This window comes from Acartia tonsa, chromosome 6 (assembly GCF_053477335.1).
Source record: "Acartia tonsa isolate MP-2025a chromosome 6, ASM5347733v1, whole genome shotgun sequence".
Lineage (NCBI taxonomy): Eukaryota > Metazoa > Arthropoda > Copepoda > Calanoida > Acartiidae > Acartia > Acartia tonsa.
In genome coordinates this window covers 34,182,914-34,201,879 of record NC_137265.1, presented here as the reverse complement: position 1 = coordinate 34,201,879, position 18,966 = coordinate 34,182,914, and the positions used below count along the sequence as shown (strand labels likewise).

The window sequence follows — 18,966 nt, the reverse complement described above, 5'->3', positions numbered from 1 at the left end:
AGTTAATAAACTTCCATATTTTTCTAAAATAAAGCCTTAAATTGCAAAAAAGCTGTCAAAAAAGTAAAATATTTGTTGTGATCCCAAAAATTACACAATCGGCTGAAAAAATGATTCTGGAGCGCAAATACCGCGTTGAGTTTTATAAATTGTATTATTGATCGATTGATATTCCTTACCAAATAGGGAATAGAAATTAAATACTTTTTCTGAAGCTAAGCAACTCGGTAAATCACTTTGTAATTTCTCAGCTGATATTTGAGATAGATTGCTGATTTATTTTGTGGAATATATAACTTATAATAATTAAAAGCACAGCTTTCCGCAGATATTAAAAATTACAAGATTTAAACCAGTTTGGTTAGCCCCGAGGAGCAAACGGAAAATTTGTCTGGAATACGACGCTATACATGATTTTTCAGTGTGGCTGAGAACCAGTTCGAATCTAGCGGATATTAATAGTTTTCGAAGCCGTACTGGAAAACTTCAGTTATATAAATTACCAGTCAGTTTCTTTTCTGTATGTAGGATATAAACAAGATTACAAATTGTCACCAGATAAGAAAATGTTTAGTCTGAAGAAACTCGTTTTACCAATTTTGTGCGATTGCAGGCGAGGTGTGAAATAAGAAAAGTCTTAAGAACGGATGTTATAATAGAAACCGTCTTCAACGGGAGAGAGAAAGCACTTAAATATTGCCAGGGTTGTCATTTTGGGCGGGCAGTTTTGGGCGGGCGGTTTTGGGTCGCCCAATATAAGGTCCTTTTAGGCAGTTTTGGGCATCTCCCTTTTATTGGGAGAGAAAAAGGGGAGGGGGTTAAAAAAGAGGGGGACGAGCCTATTTTTTGGGTGATATCCTTATACTAAAGTAACAGGATGTGTGTCTGTTTGTTTGTGTGTCTGTGTGTTTGTACCGAAGGATCTCGCTAACCGCTAAACCGATCGGGTTCTCCTTAACAGGGTAGCTTCTCATTGGTTCTGAGAAGGTTTATAACTATTTTGGGGGAGGGTACCACCACTCTCCTAAGAGAAATCGCCCCTAGAAAAAAATTACACTCCCCCAAAAACTTTTTTAAACTAAAAATGGGTGGGGGGGGGGGGCGGAAACCCAACCCCCCCCCCCAAAAAAAAAAATTATTCCCCCCCAAAATTTTTTTTACTTTTTCTTTTTAAATCTAATATAATAATTGGACTATCAAATTTGATTTTCCCCTCCTCAAGTGCCCCTAGAGGCCTCTAGGGCCGTAGCCGCTAGTTAACTATATAATTTAGTAAGCTTTTTTGTATCTAGAGAAGGATTTCGCTAACTGCTGAACCGATATGGTTCTCCTTTCCAGTGGAGCCTTTATAGGTCCTGAGATGGTTTTAGGCTATTTTACTTCTAATAATAAGTCTAGGTATGGTTTTAGGCTATTTTATATCCTTTTTTTATATGCTTTTTACGGCATTTGCCCAAAAAGGGTGCCCAAAACTACTTTTGGGCGCCCAAAACCCGCCTAAAACCCTTTTGGGCAATTGGGCCGCCCAATATTAAAAAAAGTGCCCAATTCGACAACCCTGTCCAATATACATTCCAAATCACAATAATAGATATTACGCAAATGTTGCGACAGAAAACTTTAGTTAGGTTCTACTATAGTTTTAAGCTATTGGTCAATGAGTTCCTCCATGGTCTGGGGATTTGTTTTAATAGCCAGCTGAAAGTATAATTTTATTAGAATAAGCGAAAATCTGTTAAACTATCCAAGTGATTATAAATCGATTATACCTAACAATCATAAAACAGAAAAAGAGAACAATTTCAAAAATAACAAAATTTATTAAATAAAAAAAATAACTAGCTTTTCAACGACTTTTTCTTATTTTTGTTCGTTTTAATCACAGCTTTGGGTTTCTCTGATGGTTTTTCTTTCACGGCTTCTTTTTCAACAGCCTGTTTTTAATAAAAATCATTATCAAAGAATTTGTTGCTTCGTGTTCAACATACTCTAAAAATATTTTAAAGTTCACTTAACCGCGAAATAAAATGGTCATAAGAGCAAAATTCGTAGAATGAAAAATGACTCGGGGAAAGGACAATGAACGAAAATCTTATCTTCGCCTATTTTTAAGTGTGAAATTGTATATTTGAATTATTTTTAATAATACACATATTAATCCGAGAGCCGTTCAGAATACCTTATTAAAGAAAAAGAAAAACAAGCAATGATAATGAATTATTCCTGAGACGGGGTAGGGGGGGCTGCATCCTCAACCTTTTGCTTTTTCAGCGGCCTCTCACCATCAGCCTTGTTCAGAGTTTTCAGGAACTGTAGTGTTTCTTTTTTCTTCTGTTTCTTTTCATTTCTCAATGCTACCATTTCCTTACGCGTTGTAGGCTTCTTAGGATCCTGTGGCTCGGCAGCCTTGTTGCGTTTCTTAAGTACTTTCGACTTGGCATTGTTAACAGGATTCATTTTGGGGGTTGGTGGCGCAACCGTTTCCTCTGCTGCATCACCTTCGCCGTTGGCTTGTTCTTCACCGGCTGGCTGCTCTTCGGTGGCTGTTTGATCCTCGCCTACGCCGGAGTCTTGGTCCTCAGTGGTTTCTGTAGTTTTACTCTTCTTTTTCGGTTTCTCCTTAGTCTCGCCTAAAAAACATTACCAGGAATCAGACAATAGACGATAAATTGATATACAGGTTTTTTTTAATAGGACAAAAGAATTGCTTAATATAACCCACTAGCCATTGACAAAAATTAATAATCTATATCTTAATTTCTTTATTGGGTTGGGGCAATTTGTATAGTAAAAAAATACTTGGCGATTTTCAACAAACTATGCCTTAAAAACCAAATTTTTCAAAAGTAACTAGGTATATTTGGAAGATTTTTGGATCATGACCAATTTAAATAGTGTGCAAAAATGCGTATATTTTTAAAATTCAAATTGCGCGACTTGTGTTAATATTACCCCAACCCAATAAAGAAATTAAGATATAGATTATTAATTTCTGTCAATGGCAAGTGGGTTATATTAAGCAATACTTTTGCCCTATTAAAAAAAACATCCTGTACATTCTGAACAATAAACAAGATTAAATATTCTGTGGGTTATAATTTTAGGAAACAATGCTAGTTAAAACCAATCAATCTAATCCTTATATAAAAGTTACAAGATCTCGCTAACCGGTGAACCGATATGGTTCTCCTTTACAGTATAGCTTCTCATAGGTTCTGGGAAGGTTTATAACTATTTTGGTAGGGAACCACCACCCCCACCCCCAGTTTTTATTTAACTTTCTTTTTGAAACTAAAAAAATTGGGGTGCGGGGTGGTCGGTTTCAACCCCTATCACTCCAAGTGCCTCTATAGGCATCTTAGAGTGTAGCCGCTAGTCCTAAAATATTAGTATGGTTTTACTTTTCATGTAGGCCTACTAATTATATTGGGGTGGTTTTTAGCTATTTGCGTGACCTCACCCGCCCTCCACTAGAGGCTAGGGACTAAGCAAGTAACACATTAATAATACAATAACTATAATATGTCGTAAAATATATCTTTAAGTACCTGGAATTTTATTTGACAGCTTCTTAATCTTGCACACGAAGAATCCATCCATGTTGTGTGTGTGCGGATAGAATCGTTTGCAGTGCTTCATGCTCGGGTGGTATCTATACTGGCGGAACTTGGTGAAACCATCCTCTCCAAAGTCGAGACCGGTTGGGACGATTTTCACGTCGCGTTTCCTGTAATAAAAATTTCGGTAATTTATCTATCAAAAATAAATCCGGAACATAAATAAAAAAATATGTTCTGCCAATTTATTTGATTAACATCATTCTTATCTTAAAAAGTAACATATGAATCTGTGTCATAATTTTTCAATCTATTTTAAATACTTACCTCAGAACATAATCAATAATGCATTCGTTTTCATCAGTAAGAACTGAACAGGTTGAATATACCAGATAACCACCAGTTTTAGATTTAGGATTCTAAGAAAAATATTGATGTGATTATTTCAAATAATAATATGTTGATAGAATAAGTAAGCTTGCCATCTCAAGTTTAACATTGATATGACAATTCTAACATGTCCAATTTAACGATAAGGGAAATTCCTTACAGGCGGAACTGTTTTAATTACAGAATAGCTACGATTTTAGCAAGAACAACTCGGAAATCTAACCTTATTTGCTTGAATTGGCTATTGGAAGATGAAACAAAATATTTTAAGAGTAGTTATGCTTCAAACAAAACAAAAAATGAAACTTACTATACTATCAATGGCAGCAAGGATGAGCTGTTTTTGTAGGAACGAGCACTTCTCAATGTCGAGATAATCTTTGCTAGTTTTGGCAGACGGATCTTTGCTGATAACACCAGTACCTAGGTAATTAAAAATAAAAAAAAACTGTTAGTAAATGATCTATATGAGATAACATTTTAAAATCTAGACAATGTAAATAAAATTGAAGTACATCTCAAAAGATAAAAAAAAATTTAGTTTAAAAGTTTGGACACTGGTAGTTAGAACCAACCAAAATAGATTTAATTTCGACACACAAAAGTAATCATATCAACGATTGTGATGACATATTTATTGAACTTTGGATAAAATTATAATTTAAAGTGCGTTGTTTCCTCCCTCCATGAATTTAAGCCTTATATGCACTACACATATGAATATTTGAAACACAAAAATATGTTCTTAGGTTTTACCTGAGCAAGGAGCATCGAGTAGAACACGGTCAAAACCATAGGGCATAAGCTTGGGGAAATTTTTACCATCTTCGTTGCAGATTACAGTATTTGCTACACCTAAATAAATAAAACATTTAATCCACACTTTTTTAAAAAAAGGATACGAGAGATCTTTCCATTTTCTACTAGTAGAATTTAAAACATGTGTGCTTTGAAACTAAGAATAATCTTAAAGCTATTACAATAATCCCAGTGTGTTTATTTTTATAAATTTAAAGAGGAATGTTGAGGCTAACTCTTCAGTTTTATTCAATACCTACTTGCAAGGGTGTATATTCTGCATAAGATTTATTTTTTCCCCCTCCTAGTTTTTTCCAGCAAGGAAGGGGAAAACTGGAAATATATTTTCAGAACTATTTATTCTATTCATATTTTTCCCCCTTTCACATATAATAGTTTTTTTCACCAAGGAGGGGAAAAATGGATTTTTTTCAATTCTTATAATTTTTACATCCCCCCCCCCCCAACCACATATTTTTCTTATCCTTCTTTTAGCAGGGTCAATTTTACTGCTTCTAACAAAACTAAAAAGTGTCCTTTGAGAAATAATTCCTTTAAATGGTAACAATATAATTAAAACGGAATTAATGCAACTAACCTAGTCTGTGAAGATTACCAACAATAGCCTTTGTTCGCTCCCTCTTTGCATCATTGGCAAAGATTACTCCTAAAAAAATGAGTATTTTCAGTTATATTTCTCAAACAATCAGGGATCTTAGAGATAAGACAAATTATATTTAGACATAGACATCAAATTGCCACTTCAAATAGGAAGATTGGATATTATTTTATAATTCGACCAAAAAGTATAAAATCCAATAAAAATATGCTTACATATATCAAATTAAAAAATATGTTACATAGATAGACAAACTTTTCAGGAACCATTCTTAAAAAGGTCTCTTGGATAATACCAAGGACAAAAAAGTAGTATTTTTTTCAATTGGTAAAAAAGATAAAACTAGGTACGTGCCTTTTTCTTTGTAAAGTTATAAATAAAACATGTTTTAACCTGTGTTTTTCATAATGGCAGCAATGTGAGAAGTTTTACCACCAGGAGCAGCGGCCATATCGAGGATTCTCTCACCCTCCTGCGGGGCCAGAGCCATGACTGGCAGCAGAGAGCTGGCACCCTGCAGCATGTAGTGGCCTCCCAGGTATTCAGGTGTTGCACCCAATGGTACGTTACTGCTGTATACTACTAAACCGACCTAAATATTTAAAAATTATGGGTAAAACTTCATCTATATTTTTGGTAAGCTTTGTTTTGTCTTTATAAAGAATGTTTCTTGACTTAATAATAAAAAAATTTTATTCGGGTGCACTTTCCCTTGTCCTTGAGTGTTTTTTTTTTTAATTTAACCTTACCTTTGACCATTTACCGACAGGATCCAGATTGACTCCTCTGTTGATCAAAGCCTGGGCCAGGTCACGTCGACGGGTTTTCAATGAGTTTGTTCTAAAAAAAAGTTATTTTGAATATTTTAATAAAATAATATTTTGACATCCATGATTGTCTGTTATAATCTCGCTAACCACTAAACAGATTGAGTTTTCCTTTTTAGAGAAGCTTCCGATAGGTAGCCGCATATTTTTTCCTGGTTAATTGGTTAAACTACATTTATATGGCATATATTTGAAAGAATTTCAATTTTCTACCACAGTTTTTTAAGTCTTGATATTTTAAAAACTACGTGGTAGAAAATTTAAATTTTTTCAAATATATGCCATATAAATATAGTTAAACCCATTAACTAGCAAAAAATATGCGGTTCACTAAATTAAGTTCAAATGCATTTGTTTCGTGAAACTACCCCTTAACATATAACAGTTTTATTATAATATTTCTTAACTAATAATGTTCAATTTATTTTGAATCATAAAGTTTGAAGCTTTTTGTTGCTGCATGGGCAATATTTTTCATATTGCAGTCTTAAATAAAATCAGTACCTTAAAGTGACAGGTCTCTGAACTTCATTAGCCTCCAGTACCTCAACGATTTCAGACAAGGGGAACAAATCCAGAAACTTCATAATCATGTACTCATTGTACCCATAGTAGGTACATAAATCCCGTCTCAAACATTTGATATAATCTTGGCGGGGAGTGTCTGCATTACGTCTATTCCTAAAAAAGATGAACTCTTGATAAAACTGATACACAAATAAGAAATACTTGAACTTACAACTTAATTACGTCCGTTTGTCATACAAGGATCGTTTAGAATTGCGCATGCCATGAAAAAATGTTTTAAATGCTATTTACAAAGCTATTTTAAAATTGAATTGGAGTTTTAACTAGGGTCGGCAATCCGAATCCGGAATTCGTCCAAATTTTGGACAATTTTAAAATCCAGAATCCGGAATCAGTTATTTTAATAGCGGATTCAGATTCTTAATTGAAAGGCTAAAATTATTGTCTTGAGTTTTTTTGGTCCAATTATATATTTAATTCTTATCAAAGTTAGGTTGGGTTAAGTAAGGGTTAGAAATGGCCGCTGTAGGGTCTAGAAATAGGAGAAAAACTATTGTGAAAATATGAAAAAACGCAGCTTTAGATTCTTCCTATTACCCGGTAAAACTTAATCCCTTAACTTATTTTTAAAAGGAGATTTAAAATATTGCTAGAATCTGGAATCAGTTTTATTTTTGAGCGGATTTTTGTAAGAATCCGAACCGGCGAATCCAGTCCAAAAATCCAACCCTAGTTTTATTAATTCCTTTAAATGTGCATAATTCATTCTAAATTATTCGTATTCCCGTTGAGCTAAACATAGCAATTTCCACGGATTTATCCATATAGCCATCCACAGTTATTCGTATAAAATACAATTTTCTTGAACTTACTTGAAATCTTGAAGGACATGAATAACATCTCTGATTCTTGATTGGATAGATTGAAGATCTGGAGGGCCTTGCTTTTCTAGTAATAGTTCTGCGCCTAAATAATTTTTATTTCTTAAATATTATATTATTCTGGTTTAAGGTAAACAAAATAAAAAAGTAAATTAAGGGGTATATATTTTGCACGGGATTTCCTGCTAAGAGGGGGGTTGGGGGTTGGGGGGGGGGAGGTAATGAAAAATATATAGAAGGGGGTAAATTTTTTTAGAAATTAACATTCCTGAAAACATTTTTCCTGTCTTTTGCACCTCCTTGGGGGGAATAAACAAGAAAAATATGTGAGAGGGACAACAATGGTAAATACAATGCGTTTTGAGAGGAAATTTTTTCATCCCTTAATAATAGCAATCGAAAATAATTTAAAAATTCTATCTCTATATAAGCTGGGAAAATTATGTCGGAATTGAATGAACTATTTCCCCAAAAAATATAAAATATACGAAACCTGTAGGAAGTGAGATTGTTTCAGTTTGTGCGATATTTAATTTCATTTCTTGTTCCGCTTCTTTGAACATTTTTTTCTGTTTCTTTTCCAATTTTCTGGACTGCTTCTCAATTGGCAACTCATCATCTGAACCTGATCCTAAATAAGTAAAGATTAGGGGTTGTAAACGAGAAATAAATAAACATTAAACACACCAGTTCCAATGTAAAAAATTTAAGATTGCATATTAAACTTCTTAATATTTTAGCCAAAAGAAGTTCGAAATTAGAAATCCTTCATAAATACTTTTGCACCTAGTTTAAAATAACTGCCTTACCAAGCTAAATAGCTAATATACTTTTTGTGATAATGTTTATTTATTGAAATCTAACAGATCAGTGAGACAGAGAGCCATCTCTATGGCACACGGGCAAAAAATAAACAACTACAATGTAGTTTTGCAAAGAAAACATTTTCAAATATTTCTTTCCTTTAATCCTAAAGATTTGTTTTGTTAACTTATTGTTGCTAGATCCAATATTATTATTTTCTCCTAGTTAAAACCTGTTAGATTATTTACCTGCGGCATCACTATCGTCTCCCTCGCTATCACTTCCATCACCTTCTCCATCTCCCTCGCTCTTTGCTTCATCACTCTCCTCTCCCTCACCGTCGGAATCTTCCATGGGAAGTTTCCTCTTGGAGGCGGGTTTCAGCCAGGAGGCATTCTCGTCAGTATAACCTTTCTTTGGGGATTCATCTTCACTATCTTCCTCCTAAAATTAATAGTGATTCTATACCAGAACAAATGTCCTGAAATCCAGGTTTTAAACAATAAAATGAAAATTAATGGTTGAAAAGTTTGGACATTCAATTATGACTCCCAGAAAAGAGTCATGCCATGAATGAGTTGGCTTAACAGCAATAATTGTTTATAAAACTCACCTCTTCACCTTCCCCATCGCTGTCCTCCTCATCACTTCCCTGCTCTCCCCCTTCTTCCATGTCGCTACCCTCATCTCCACTGTCTTGCTCCACGTCACTTCCCTCCGCCTGTTCATATTCATCGTCGGAGCCAGAGTCATTCTCAACTTCTTGGTCTATTCCTAAAATAATGAAATGGATGCTCTTCCAGTCAAGCGAAGAGAGGATTATACCAAAGACAATAAAAATCTTTAAAATCATTCATTTGTCATGTACTTTAGAGTGTAGCTTCTCATAGGTCCGAGTAAGTTTTCAACTATTTTGACTCTTTGAGGGAAGGTACCATCATAAGAAAAAGCCTTCTTTTTCGTTTCAAAACACATTAAAAAAGTAAGGGGGTCAAATCCCCCCCCCCCCCCTCAATTACCCTAGAGGAATCTAGTGGTGTAGCTGCTGATAACCTAATATAAAATCCAAACCTTTAGCCCTAATAAGAAACTCCCACAAATAATCCTTCAAAAAAATGATGCTTTTTCATATAGTACCTGTTGAACATTAACACGTCCCACCTCCTTTTTATACGAATAAATAAAATTGAAAACAAGAGGTTGGGTTACTAAACAGCAGGCCCCAGGGGCTAACCAGTTACCAGAGCTGGATCTTTAAATCGTTTAGTGGTGCGCTGAATCGGAGCGATCCAGTTTGGCGCACCTAGATATTATTAGATTTCAATCTTTAAATCAAAATGGAATGGGTGAATCAGAGCGCCCAGTGGCGCGACACTGGCGCGGCAATGGCACTCAGCGAGTGACATTGCCGCGCCAAACCAGGGTGAACTGGATCGCCCCGATTCAGCGCACTATTAAACGATTTAAAGATCCAGCTCAGTACCTCATATAACCTAAACTAACCTTCATCCTCTTCTTTAGGAGCCTCTTTCTTCTTCTTATTGGCCTTAGTTTCTTCTTGTTTTTTCTTCCTAGCATCCTTTAATTTCTGTTTCTCATTTTCTTTCTCTGTTCTCTTCTTTAATCTTTTCTTTTGGTTGCTGCTCAACGGCTTACCCTGTCTTAAATCAGGCTGAAAAAAGATAGAATTGAAAACTTAATAAGTTAGGCTTCTGAAGAATTTAAAAAAGAAATGAATTATAAAAAAAACTTTACCACTTGATATTGACTGTTGAAAGATTAAATTAGGATCGACTTGTTTCCCCATCACCCCAATTTGAAGAAACACTTCGGTATTTATTTTGGTTGAAACTTGAAGGCAAACCTCAGTTTTCGGTGGTATATAACGGCGATTCACATTTCCACATTGTAACTCATTTAAGCAACTACCGAGGCAAATAGTAGTGCTGTAACTGTTTTTGTTAACTTTGTATACTATGCCAAAAAAGTGGGACAGCCACATTTCCCCATGGTGTTTAACAGCTGACAGATGTCTGGATAGAACGCCGCCGGAGGAAAAGTTTTGGCCAAGGCAAAAAGGTAAGGACCTAAATTTAATTCAATAACGTGTCCGTGCTGTGGGGAAAACTTGATGTCGGGGTACTCTAATTTTCTAAATCGCTAAAAATAATACTAAGAGGAAAATACCAAAACCTAGTCCACTAAACAAATATCGTATAGATTGTACCGGGTACCCCCCTCTTCAACTACGTTACAAATACCTGAAAATCCGGATTAATAAAAGTTGGTTCCTTCTGTTTCTTTGCCTTCCGGCCCTTACCCCTCTTCTCCTTCAGATGAAACTCGGCTGCACGACCCATTATTTATCCACTTCAAGAGGCTAGTTTCTGAAATTAGTGAATAAACAAGTGAAAATGTGCAGAATTTTTTTTGGCTTAAAAATAACAAAACTTTTGGAAATCTTAATGTAATATATTTATTGTATTACATGGAGAAATAAATGTACAAAATATTGCTTAAAAAGCCTACATTATTTAAAATACTCGAGAGAAAAAAAACGAATACAGTGATAAAATATACAGTTTAACATTGTTTTTTTTTTCTTGATAATTTTCTGGGTTTATAAGTACAAGATATTTTTGTTGATTCTATTTACATCTATTGAATATTTGGTAGAAATCAAATATAAGAAAGAATTTTCATTCAAAAATACGTTGATTAATTGAAAAAATTAAACTTGATATTTTTTGAGAGGTTTTGCTGATGTGTAGATCTTTAATAGCAGCGCAGCTAAATTTTAACGTTGGTTTAATATCTGCGTGGTGAGTAGGATCTTTCACGTCTGCGGGGAGAGTAATCTCGGCGTCCACGGGAGTATGACCTAAAAAATATGAGTTTGTAACTTGCAGAGGCTTTAAGGGAAAGGACAGTTGACGATAAAATGCACTTTTTACTAGATGAATAAAATAATGAACCTTCTACCTTCCCCCTGAGTAAAATTATTGGTTGGAAAGTTTAGACATTCCTATCTTATACCAACAAATCAAGATTAAAAATATTTTAAGAAATCAAATAGGCCTAAATAAAGGTCATTTCAGGTTATATTTGAAAGATAAGGCAGATTAAAAGAATCAGTCAGCTTTAAAATTATTATAAAATAAGTTAGTAAATATTATTATCATGGAAGTGTATATTGACCTTTATTGTGGCCTAAGAAATATTGAATAGAAGCATCACCTTGATCTTGATCTATAACTTCTCCTGCTTCCTCTATCTCTGTAATACGGACTCGGGCTTCTAGAATGTAATCATTGCTAGTTTTAGGAGTTGAGTGATAGGACAGTGGGAAATCAATAATGGCTTCTAACATTTTTGCGGACTGTGACTACTAGACAACAGTGTCAGAAATTGTGTAACAACGCGAAAAGGAGAGAGGTAGGATGTGCTAAAATTCCGTTTTTAAGCCTTAAAACTCACACCTTTACAGAATTTTAGCACAACCTCCGTCCCCCTTTTTTTTAAGTATCCAATTTGTTTAAAAATGTCATCAACACATTCCAAAATATGAAAAGCGTTTGATTCAAAATCTTATATAGAATGAACTAAAATTCTAATATTTTCAGGGGTGTATATTCTGCACGAAGATTTATTATTTTTCCCCTGCTACAATTTTTTTTATTTTTTCCCCCCCCTAGATTTTTCTTAAAAAGTAGGGGGGGAAATAGAAAAATATTTAAAGAACTCTATATTTTATTTATTTTATCCCTCCTACCACACATTTTTTTAGTTTTTTTAACCAAGGAGGGGGGCGAAATGGAAAAAATGTTTTCAGTTTTCTTAATTTTTACATTTTTTTGCCTCCAACCACTTATTTTTTAATTCCCCCCCCCCCCCTGAGCAGGGGATCCCATGCAGAATATACACCCCTGAATATTTTACTTAAATCTTTTTTTCAAAGTAAAAAGATAAAATACCTTCTATACCTATCTCTTGAGCCTTCTCTGCGAGATCCAGTAGTTGGTCTGCCCATGTACATGCCTAAAGAAAAGTAGGATTTTTACTCGGAGCAATAATAAAGATTGGCATTGTCTTTATTGGATGTTTTCCTCGGAGGATATTTTCTCTCTCGCGATGTTGGTCTTAAAAACATTCGATGTTTTTTTATATAAAAAAAATGAAATAAAGCTACAAAGCAGAGCATTGCAAGTTGAAAAATACTTCTTTAGTCAAGTGCTTACGTAGAACGGACATACAATGGTAGTGGATCATACAGTAGTTTCGCCACTTGGATTTAAGCAAAGTGATAATATTCTTACCAGGAGTAGGTGTGTGGGCCCTCTTAGTGATGGAGAAATCAACACGGATTTTCCTAAAGTAAAACAAACATTCATTACAAATACACAAAGCAGTATTTCTAATTATTTTTTCTAAACGAAAAAACCAGTTCATCATCAGACTAAACTCATTCTGTTAGAAAACACGTGCCATGAAGTAGTATTGCCTTTAGAATGTTTGGTCAACTTTTCATGAAAAAAAATTAGTTTCACATAAAACAGACCTTGTTGTGTACTAACCATCTTATATAACTAAAAATTGACTCAAAACTTTAATTATTACGATGTAATTGAAGCTTTACTTACTTTCCATCCAGTTCTGTGCCAGTCATCTTATTTCTTGCCTCAGTGGCGTCCTCGATATTCTCGTAGTAGATGAAGGCAAATCCCCTGGATCTACCAGAGTGTCCGTCCAAGACAACCTGCACTCTTTCCATTGGCCCAAACCTTAAATAATAAATATTGTATGATTAAGATAACTATGTTAATTTTGCCGCATCTTACTAAATATATTTTGGTTACGGTTGTTTGACTCTCACTAGATAGCAATACAGATATTTAATAGGTATATTTATTTACCTATGCAGTTTTACAGTTAAAAAACTTGATAATTTTTTACAAAATTCAAAAAGCTTGTCGCTCCAATTTTCATATTTTGGTTTTAAGTGTAACATTGACTAAGCTGCGACACTTAATGACATAAAAGTCCTCATTAAAGGGATAGTTTCACGAAGTGCATTTAAAAAAAAAATAGTGAACTGTAAGTTTTTTCTATTTTAAATTACGTAGTAGTGCATAATATAAAGTTATTGATTAAGATTAAAAGATTTGACCAGGAATTTTCCTTAAAAAATGAGTTTTCATTTTTATTTTCAACTTCGTTGCATGTTATATATGGCAAAATTTTTTTTGTCATAAATACAACTTTAGATAGCATTTACTAGTTAATAGAACTTCAAACTTTTTATACAACAAAATACACATAACAACAAAGAATGACCAATAAAATATTTAGTATAGTACTTAGAGTAGTGATCTTTTTACATGTCTTAGTAGAATATATTAGGCATTTGATAGATATGATTGTGATAAAGAATTTTAACATTGACCTGACCGAACTTTTTTTATTTGACAATATCTAAAAAAGTTAGTGATTTGCAACATAAAGGGGGGGGGGAAATGTGGTGACTCGTGCCACGACATACCGGCAATTTTATTTTGGGTGCTACTCCCTTAGTTTTAGAGATAATTGGGTGAAATCTTTTGGGCTGGGTCACTAATTAACCCAACTAGAGGTATCTTTCAAAAAAAACGGCGGCGGGTCCGCCGCTCCCGCCGTTCGCCGCCATTTTCCGCCGCCGCCAAAAAAAAATTTTTTATTGCATTTCTCGCCGAATTAGGCAATTTGGAATCATTTGAGACCATGTTATTTTTTTCAAAAATTTTTCCCCTTATAACCAACCCTGCGGGGGGACTTAGTCATTTTTTTCAAATTCTCGTTTATCAAGGTATATCTTAAATTCAGTGCCTCTCCTAAGCTTTTAAAGATATTGAGACAAAACCTTTTGAGGTAGATCAGTAAAAAATATTTGAATAAAAAATGGCGGCTATACCGCCGCTCCCGCCGTCCACCGCCATTTTCCGCCGCCGCCGCCAAAATTTTTTTTATTGCATTTCTCGCCGAATTAGGCAATTTGGAATCATTTGAGACCATGTTATTTTTTTCAAAAATTTTTCCCCTTATAACCAACCCTGCGGGGGGACTTAGGCAATTTGGAATCATTTGAGACCTCTCCTAAGCTTTTAAAGATATTGAGACAAAACCTTTTGAGGTAGATCAGTAAAAAATATTTGAATAAAAAATGGCGGCGATACCGCCGCTCCCGCCGTCCACCGCTATTTTCCGCAATTTGGAATCATTTGAGACCATATTATTTTTTTCAAAAATTTTTATTCACAAGCCGTCCTGTGGGCGGCGGAAAATGGCGGTGGATGGCGGGAGCGGTGGTACCGCCGCCATTTTTTATTCAAATATTTTTTTGCTGATCTACCTCAAAAGATTTTGTTTCAATATCTTTAAAAGCACAGGAGAAGCACTGAATTTAAGATATACCTTAATAAACGAGAATTTGAAAAAAATGACTGAGTCCCCCTGCAGGGTTGGTTATAAGGGGAAAAATTTTTGAAAAAAATAACATGGTCTCAAATGATTCCAAATTGCCTAATTCGGCGAGAAATGCAATAAAAAAAATTTTGGCGATGGACGGCGGGAGCGGCGGTACCGCCGCCATTTTTTATTCAAATATTTTTTACTGACATGGTCTCAAATGATTCCAAATTGCCTAATTCGGCGAGAAATGCAATAAAAAAAATTTTTTTGGCGGCGGCGGAAAATGGCGGCGAACGGCGGGAGCGGCGGACCCGCCGCCGTTTTTTTTGAAAGATACCTCTAGTTGGGTTAATTAGTGACCCAGCCCAAAAGATTTCACCCAATTATCTCTAAAACTAAGGGAGTAGCACCCAAAATAAAATTGCTGGTATGTCGTGGCACGAGTCACCACATTTCCCCCCCCCCCCCCTTACATGAGAATGGTCTTTTTATATATAAATATATATATATGGTTTTAGTTGTTTTCGCGTGAGATAATGTGTATATTGTAAGTAAACCGGACGGTTTTCTTTATTTTTTAAAAAAAGAATCTATAGAAAACCAGTCCTATAATGAACCGGACGTTATTTTTTTATGTTTTTTAAGTAACTTGTCCCAAGGGGAACCCCTGTTCAATTTTTTTATAATTCTTGTGAAATATGTGGAAAAAGATTCTCTGATATTGGTGTTTTGGCTATACATACATATTTGGAAAAATAGACCATTCTCATGTAATTTATGTGGCAAATCACTTTAATTTTTTTAGATATTGTCAAATAAAAAAAGTTTGGCCTGGTCAATGTTAAAAATTCTTTAACATATAATCATATCTATCCAATGCCTAATATATTCTACTAAGACATATAAAAGTTCACTATTTTAAGTACCTTAACTCTTTAAATACACTTCGTAGAACTATCCCTTTAGGATCCAAATCTCTGCATTACTTAATAATTACCTGCCAAACTCCTTCTCTAATTCCTTCTCAGTGGTGTACAGGCTCAGTCCAAAAATTCCCAAGCAGCGACACGGCTCGGGATTGTCGCGGTTGCCTGTATGACGGCGCCTGGAGGACATAGGAGAGCGGGAATAGTCGCGCCTGCCTCCCTAAATTATAAAATCGATGATTATTTGAAGTTACCATTAAAGAAAAAGAATTTCAAGGTAGATCACTTTTTCTGCAGCAAGATTAAACATAAGAACAAATTAGGCAATCTTATTTCAATTTAACTTCAAATATTGTAGATATGAGTTTTTAGATCTTTAAAAGAATTAAAAGCAATATTCTTGTGTTATCTACTTATTTGTAAAATGAAAATTTAAACAACTTACTCTGTAGTAGTAAGATCCTCTGGATCTAGATCTGGACCTAGTCCTGGTCCTCCTGGACCTGGAGCGGCTGCGAGACCTGCTGCTGCGACGGGACCTGGAGCGACTGCTCCTACGGCTACGGCTGCGACTTCTTGATGGCATGTTTTCCTAAATAAGGTTCATGGTAAGATCTTAAATCGTAAGTCCTACATTGGCCAAGAGAATTTACAAGAAAGCATTTAATGTAAAATCTGTGAAACTTTTACATATTTGATCTTTAAATCTAGCGTTAGATATCCCGTCCTCCCAAAAAATGAATTGTAAAATACTACATGAAAGAAAAGCTGCCAAAGTAGGACAATTTATAATTCATAATAGAACATCACAACTTAAAATCGTAATGCTTTATTAAAGGATAGATGAAGTAAGAAATATAAGCTCAACAAAACAAAAGATGTATTAGAACTGTGTGTGAACCGAAATGTCAATATAAATAAAAGTAATTTACCACGTAAGTAACCTACATAAAAAATCTCCGTAATAAAATGCAATTAAAAACAAAAAATAAAAGAAAATAAGTTTGCAAGTCGCTCAACTTAAATTGCATTTGATTACCTTACAATTTCTTCATTTTTCTACTCTTGGTAATTTTCTTTAAATGAAACAAGACTCTTAAATTTTGAGTTGAAACGAACTGTTGAATGTTGCACTTGCAGTGGCTTTTCATGGTATGATCTTGGCTTCAATGAACAACTTAATCTTGGCCAAAGAAGTCTTGAAAAATCTTGATTTTCTTCAAGTGGTTCGTTTAAAAAGCCGCCACGCGCAAATAATATCGACATTTTATAAAGCGAAAAGTAACTCTCTGTACGTTCAACTTACAAAAGCTATCTCTAAACTAGCACACAACTCTCTATATCATAATTTTTTAAATAGTAGCATAGCTACTTTACAAGTATTTTGTTTTGAATCTTGACTTGATGTGACTTGAGAGAACCGAACTTGCGAAGTGATACAAATGTGAATCTTGATATTTTCATGTGCATTTAACTTGAGCTTTTTTCTTGTAACTTGATGCTTGTTATTTGCACCTTTAAATATTAGATTAATTAGGTGGGGATCAAAACTTTACAAAATATCCTATCATTTACATTTACAAAACATACACTACGTTTTTCAGCATGCAATAAACCTAATTTATTTAAAAAGAACGCTTGATAACGCTAATAAAAAGATTTGTCACCAATAAGTAAAACTTTTTTACAAAAATATTTCTTAGCAAAGGAGGATTTAATTTTCTACAATCATAGAATAGCTGAACAAAATTGATATCTAAAATTTCAACAGAGAAGCATTCAAGTACTATTTGATATATTTGACAAAAACTGTTTATTGACTCGTTTTGTATTCATTTGGTTTGGCTGAAAGCAAGACTAAAAGACAACCAATTCATTAACACTCTAAATTAAGGTTAAACAGATTTTCCACCAATAAACAACTTTAAATTATTGGTAGCAAAGTTAAGACAATGCAAGATTGAACCAACTAGTTAAGATTTACAGAGGTTTATAAATGTTAAAAAATTGTATATACTATCATAATTTACAGCCCAATGTCCCATCCCTCGCTGTTTAGAATTAGATCGGATTGCCTCTATTTGCTCCCAAATGATAACATAACGAGGAAATAACTTTGTTCAGTTAATATTTTCAGATTTTCATCGGATTTCAGCCGTACGATGATTTAAGTATATAAAGCTAGAGACATGCATTAGTAATACAAACAATACTCTCATAGTTAGTAGAAAGAAAATACGAGATTCTTAATCGTTCAATTACTCTAAGTGCATAAGCAATTAGGAATATCATAATTAAAAGCCATAATACAATATATCTAGTTAAATTACGCTAAGCAACCCTCTATTCTTTCCCTTGATAAGAATTTGGGTTTTATTAAGTATCATTTAATCACTTGATTTAGAGGCAAGAATGACAAGAAGTAGCGAAGAATATTAAATAATAGATATATACGTATTGCAAGCGGAAAAAATTAATAGAAGAGGATAATACAGTAATCATAAAAAGGGAAAGGTGGAAAATTTAAAGAAAAAAATATCAATACATGTTGTTGTATAGCATGACTGACTAGCTGAAAGGGGGCCTGGTAAATTGATTAATGTTTATTTGAATCTTCCAATCATAAAAATCTAAAATACATATGGCCGGATATTGAAAGACAGTGGACTGCAGGATAGTCTCTATAATTTCAAAAGAACCTTTAGTATTTACTTCAAAATAAGTTATGAAAGGTATCTAATAAACAAAATAGATAAGTTACCTTATTTACGTAAAGTTTGAAGCCCTGGAATGACCGCAGAAAAATTCACAAAAACAGTAATTTCTGAAAACAAGTTTGTTTTGTCAATAAATTAATTTAGTAAAAACACAAACAAGGAGGACAACATGCATAACAAGCTAAGCAACTAAACGGCCAGAACAAATTACAGAGCTGACATTTAATATTCATAAAAATAAATAATTCGTAATAAATTATATACTTTATGCTTTGTTGGAAAAAAACGAATATTTGAAAAATTTCAGCCAATAATCACGTTAAACGAAGATTACGGAAATTTATTATTATAGGGTAGATACGCTGCTAAAAACACCAACATTTACATTTTGTAATGCTAAGATTTCACTAATTCAGCTTGAAAAACTTTGTTTGTGTTGCCATGCCGCCATATCAACCATGAGGCGAGGAGGGTT

At 34.1% G+C, this 18,966-nt stretch overlaps 2 protein-coding genes across 9 annotated transcripts; both read right to left on the bottom strand.

Annotated features, from left to right (window-relative positions):
• Window positions 1-1,800: 1,800 nt before the first annotated feature.
• On the bottom strand, window positions 1,801-10,801 carry LOC145322458 (uncharacterized). Its single transcript, XM_080164455.1, has 15 exons — window positions 10,666-10,801; window positions 9,908-10,076; window positions 9,018-9,178; window positions 8,653-8,848; window positions 8,094-8,231; window positions 7,592-7,685; window positions 6,696-6,872; window positions 6,114-6,204; window positions 5,758-5,956; window positions 5,344-5,412; window positions 4,704-4,802; window positions 4,258-4,370; window positions 3,885-3,976; window positions 3,549-3,727; window positions 1,801-2,630 (listed from the first exon to the last, which is right to left on the bottom strand). Exons 1-15 carry the CDS (start codon window positions 10,762-10,764, stop codon window positions 2,218-2,220), a joined length of 2,289 nt encoding a protein of 762 aa, XP_080020581.1. The 5' UTR covers window positions 10,765-10,801; the 3' UTR covers window positions 1,801-2,217.
• Window positions 10,789-18,966, bottom strand: LOC145322459 (transformer-2 protein homolog beta-like). Of its 8 annotated transcripts, none has more exons than XM_080164457.1 (9): window positions 18,536-18,945; window positions 16,814-17,289; window positions 16,220-16,366; window positions 15,846-15,994; window positions 13,045-13,185; window positions 12,721-12,773; window positions 12,379-12,442; window positions 11,642-11,701; window positions 10,789-11,285 (listed from the first exon to the last, which is right to left on the bottom strand). In XM_080164457.1, exons 3-9 carry the CDS (start codon window positions 16,358-16,360, stop codon window positions 11,213-11,215), a joined length of 681 nt encoding a protein of 226 aa, XP_080020583.1. In that variant the 5' UTR covers window positions 16,361-16,366; window positions 16,814-17,289; window positions 18,536-18,945; the 3' UTR covers window positions 10,789-11,212. The 8 variants fall into 8 exon arrangements, with proteins under 8 accessions (XP_080020583.1, XP_080020587.1, XP_080020589.1 ...); XM_080164461.1 differs by having other exon boundaries at window positions 11,603-11,701; window positions 18,536-18,600; XM_080164463.1 differs by having other exon boundaries at window positions 11,603-11,701; window positions 12,388-12,442; window positions 18,536-18,600.

What these genes read in the sequence shown, in the direction of transcription:
- LOC145322458 (XM_080164455.1), bottom strand. Translation starts at nt 10,764, where the DNA reads ATGGGTCGTGCAGCCGAGTTTCATCTGAAGGAGAAGAGGGGTAAGGGC. An exon ending in AACAATCTCACTTCCTACAG is followed by an intron (nt 7,686 to 8,093) that starts GTTTCGTATATT and finishes AAAATTATTTAG; the next exon opens with GCGCAGAACTATTACTAGAA. An exon ending in TTGCTGCCATTGATAGTATA is followed by an intron (nt 3,977 to 4,257) that starts GTAAGTTTCATT and finishes TATTTTTCTTAG; the next exon opens with AATCCTAAATCTAAAACTGG.
- LOC145322459 (XM_080164456.1), bottom strand. Translation starts at nt 16,360, where the DNA reads ATGCCATCAAGAAGTCGCAGCCGTAGCCGTAGGAGCAGTCGCTCCAGG. An exon ending in TTAGAGAAGGAGTTTGGCAG is followed by an intron (nt 13,186 to 15,845) that starts GTAATTATTAAG and finishes TTATTATTTAAG; the next exon opens with GTTTGGGCCAATGGAAAGAG. An exon ending in AGTTATAGATCAAGATCAAG is followed by an intron (nt 11,286 to 11,641) that starts GTGATGCTTCTA and finishes CATATTTTTTAG; the next exon opens with GTCATACTCCCGTGGACGCC.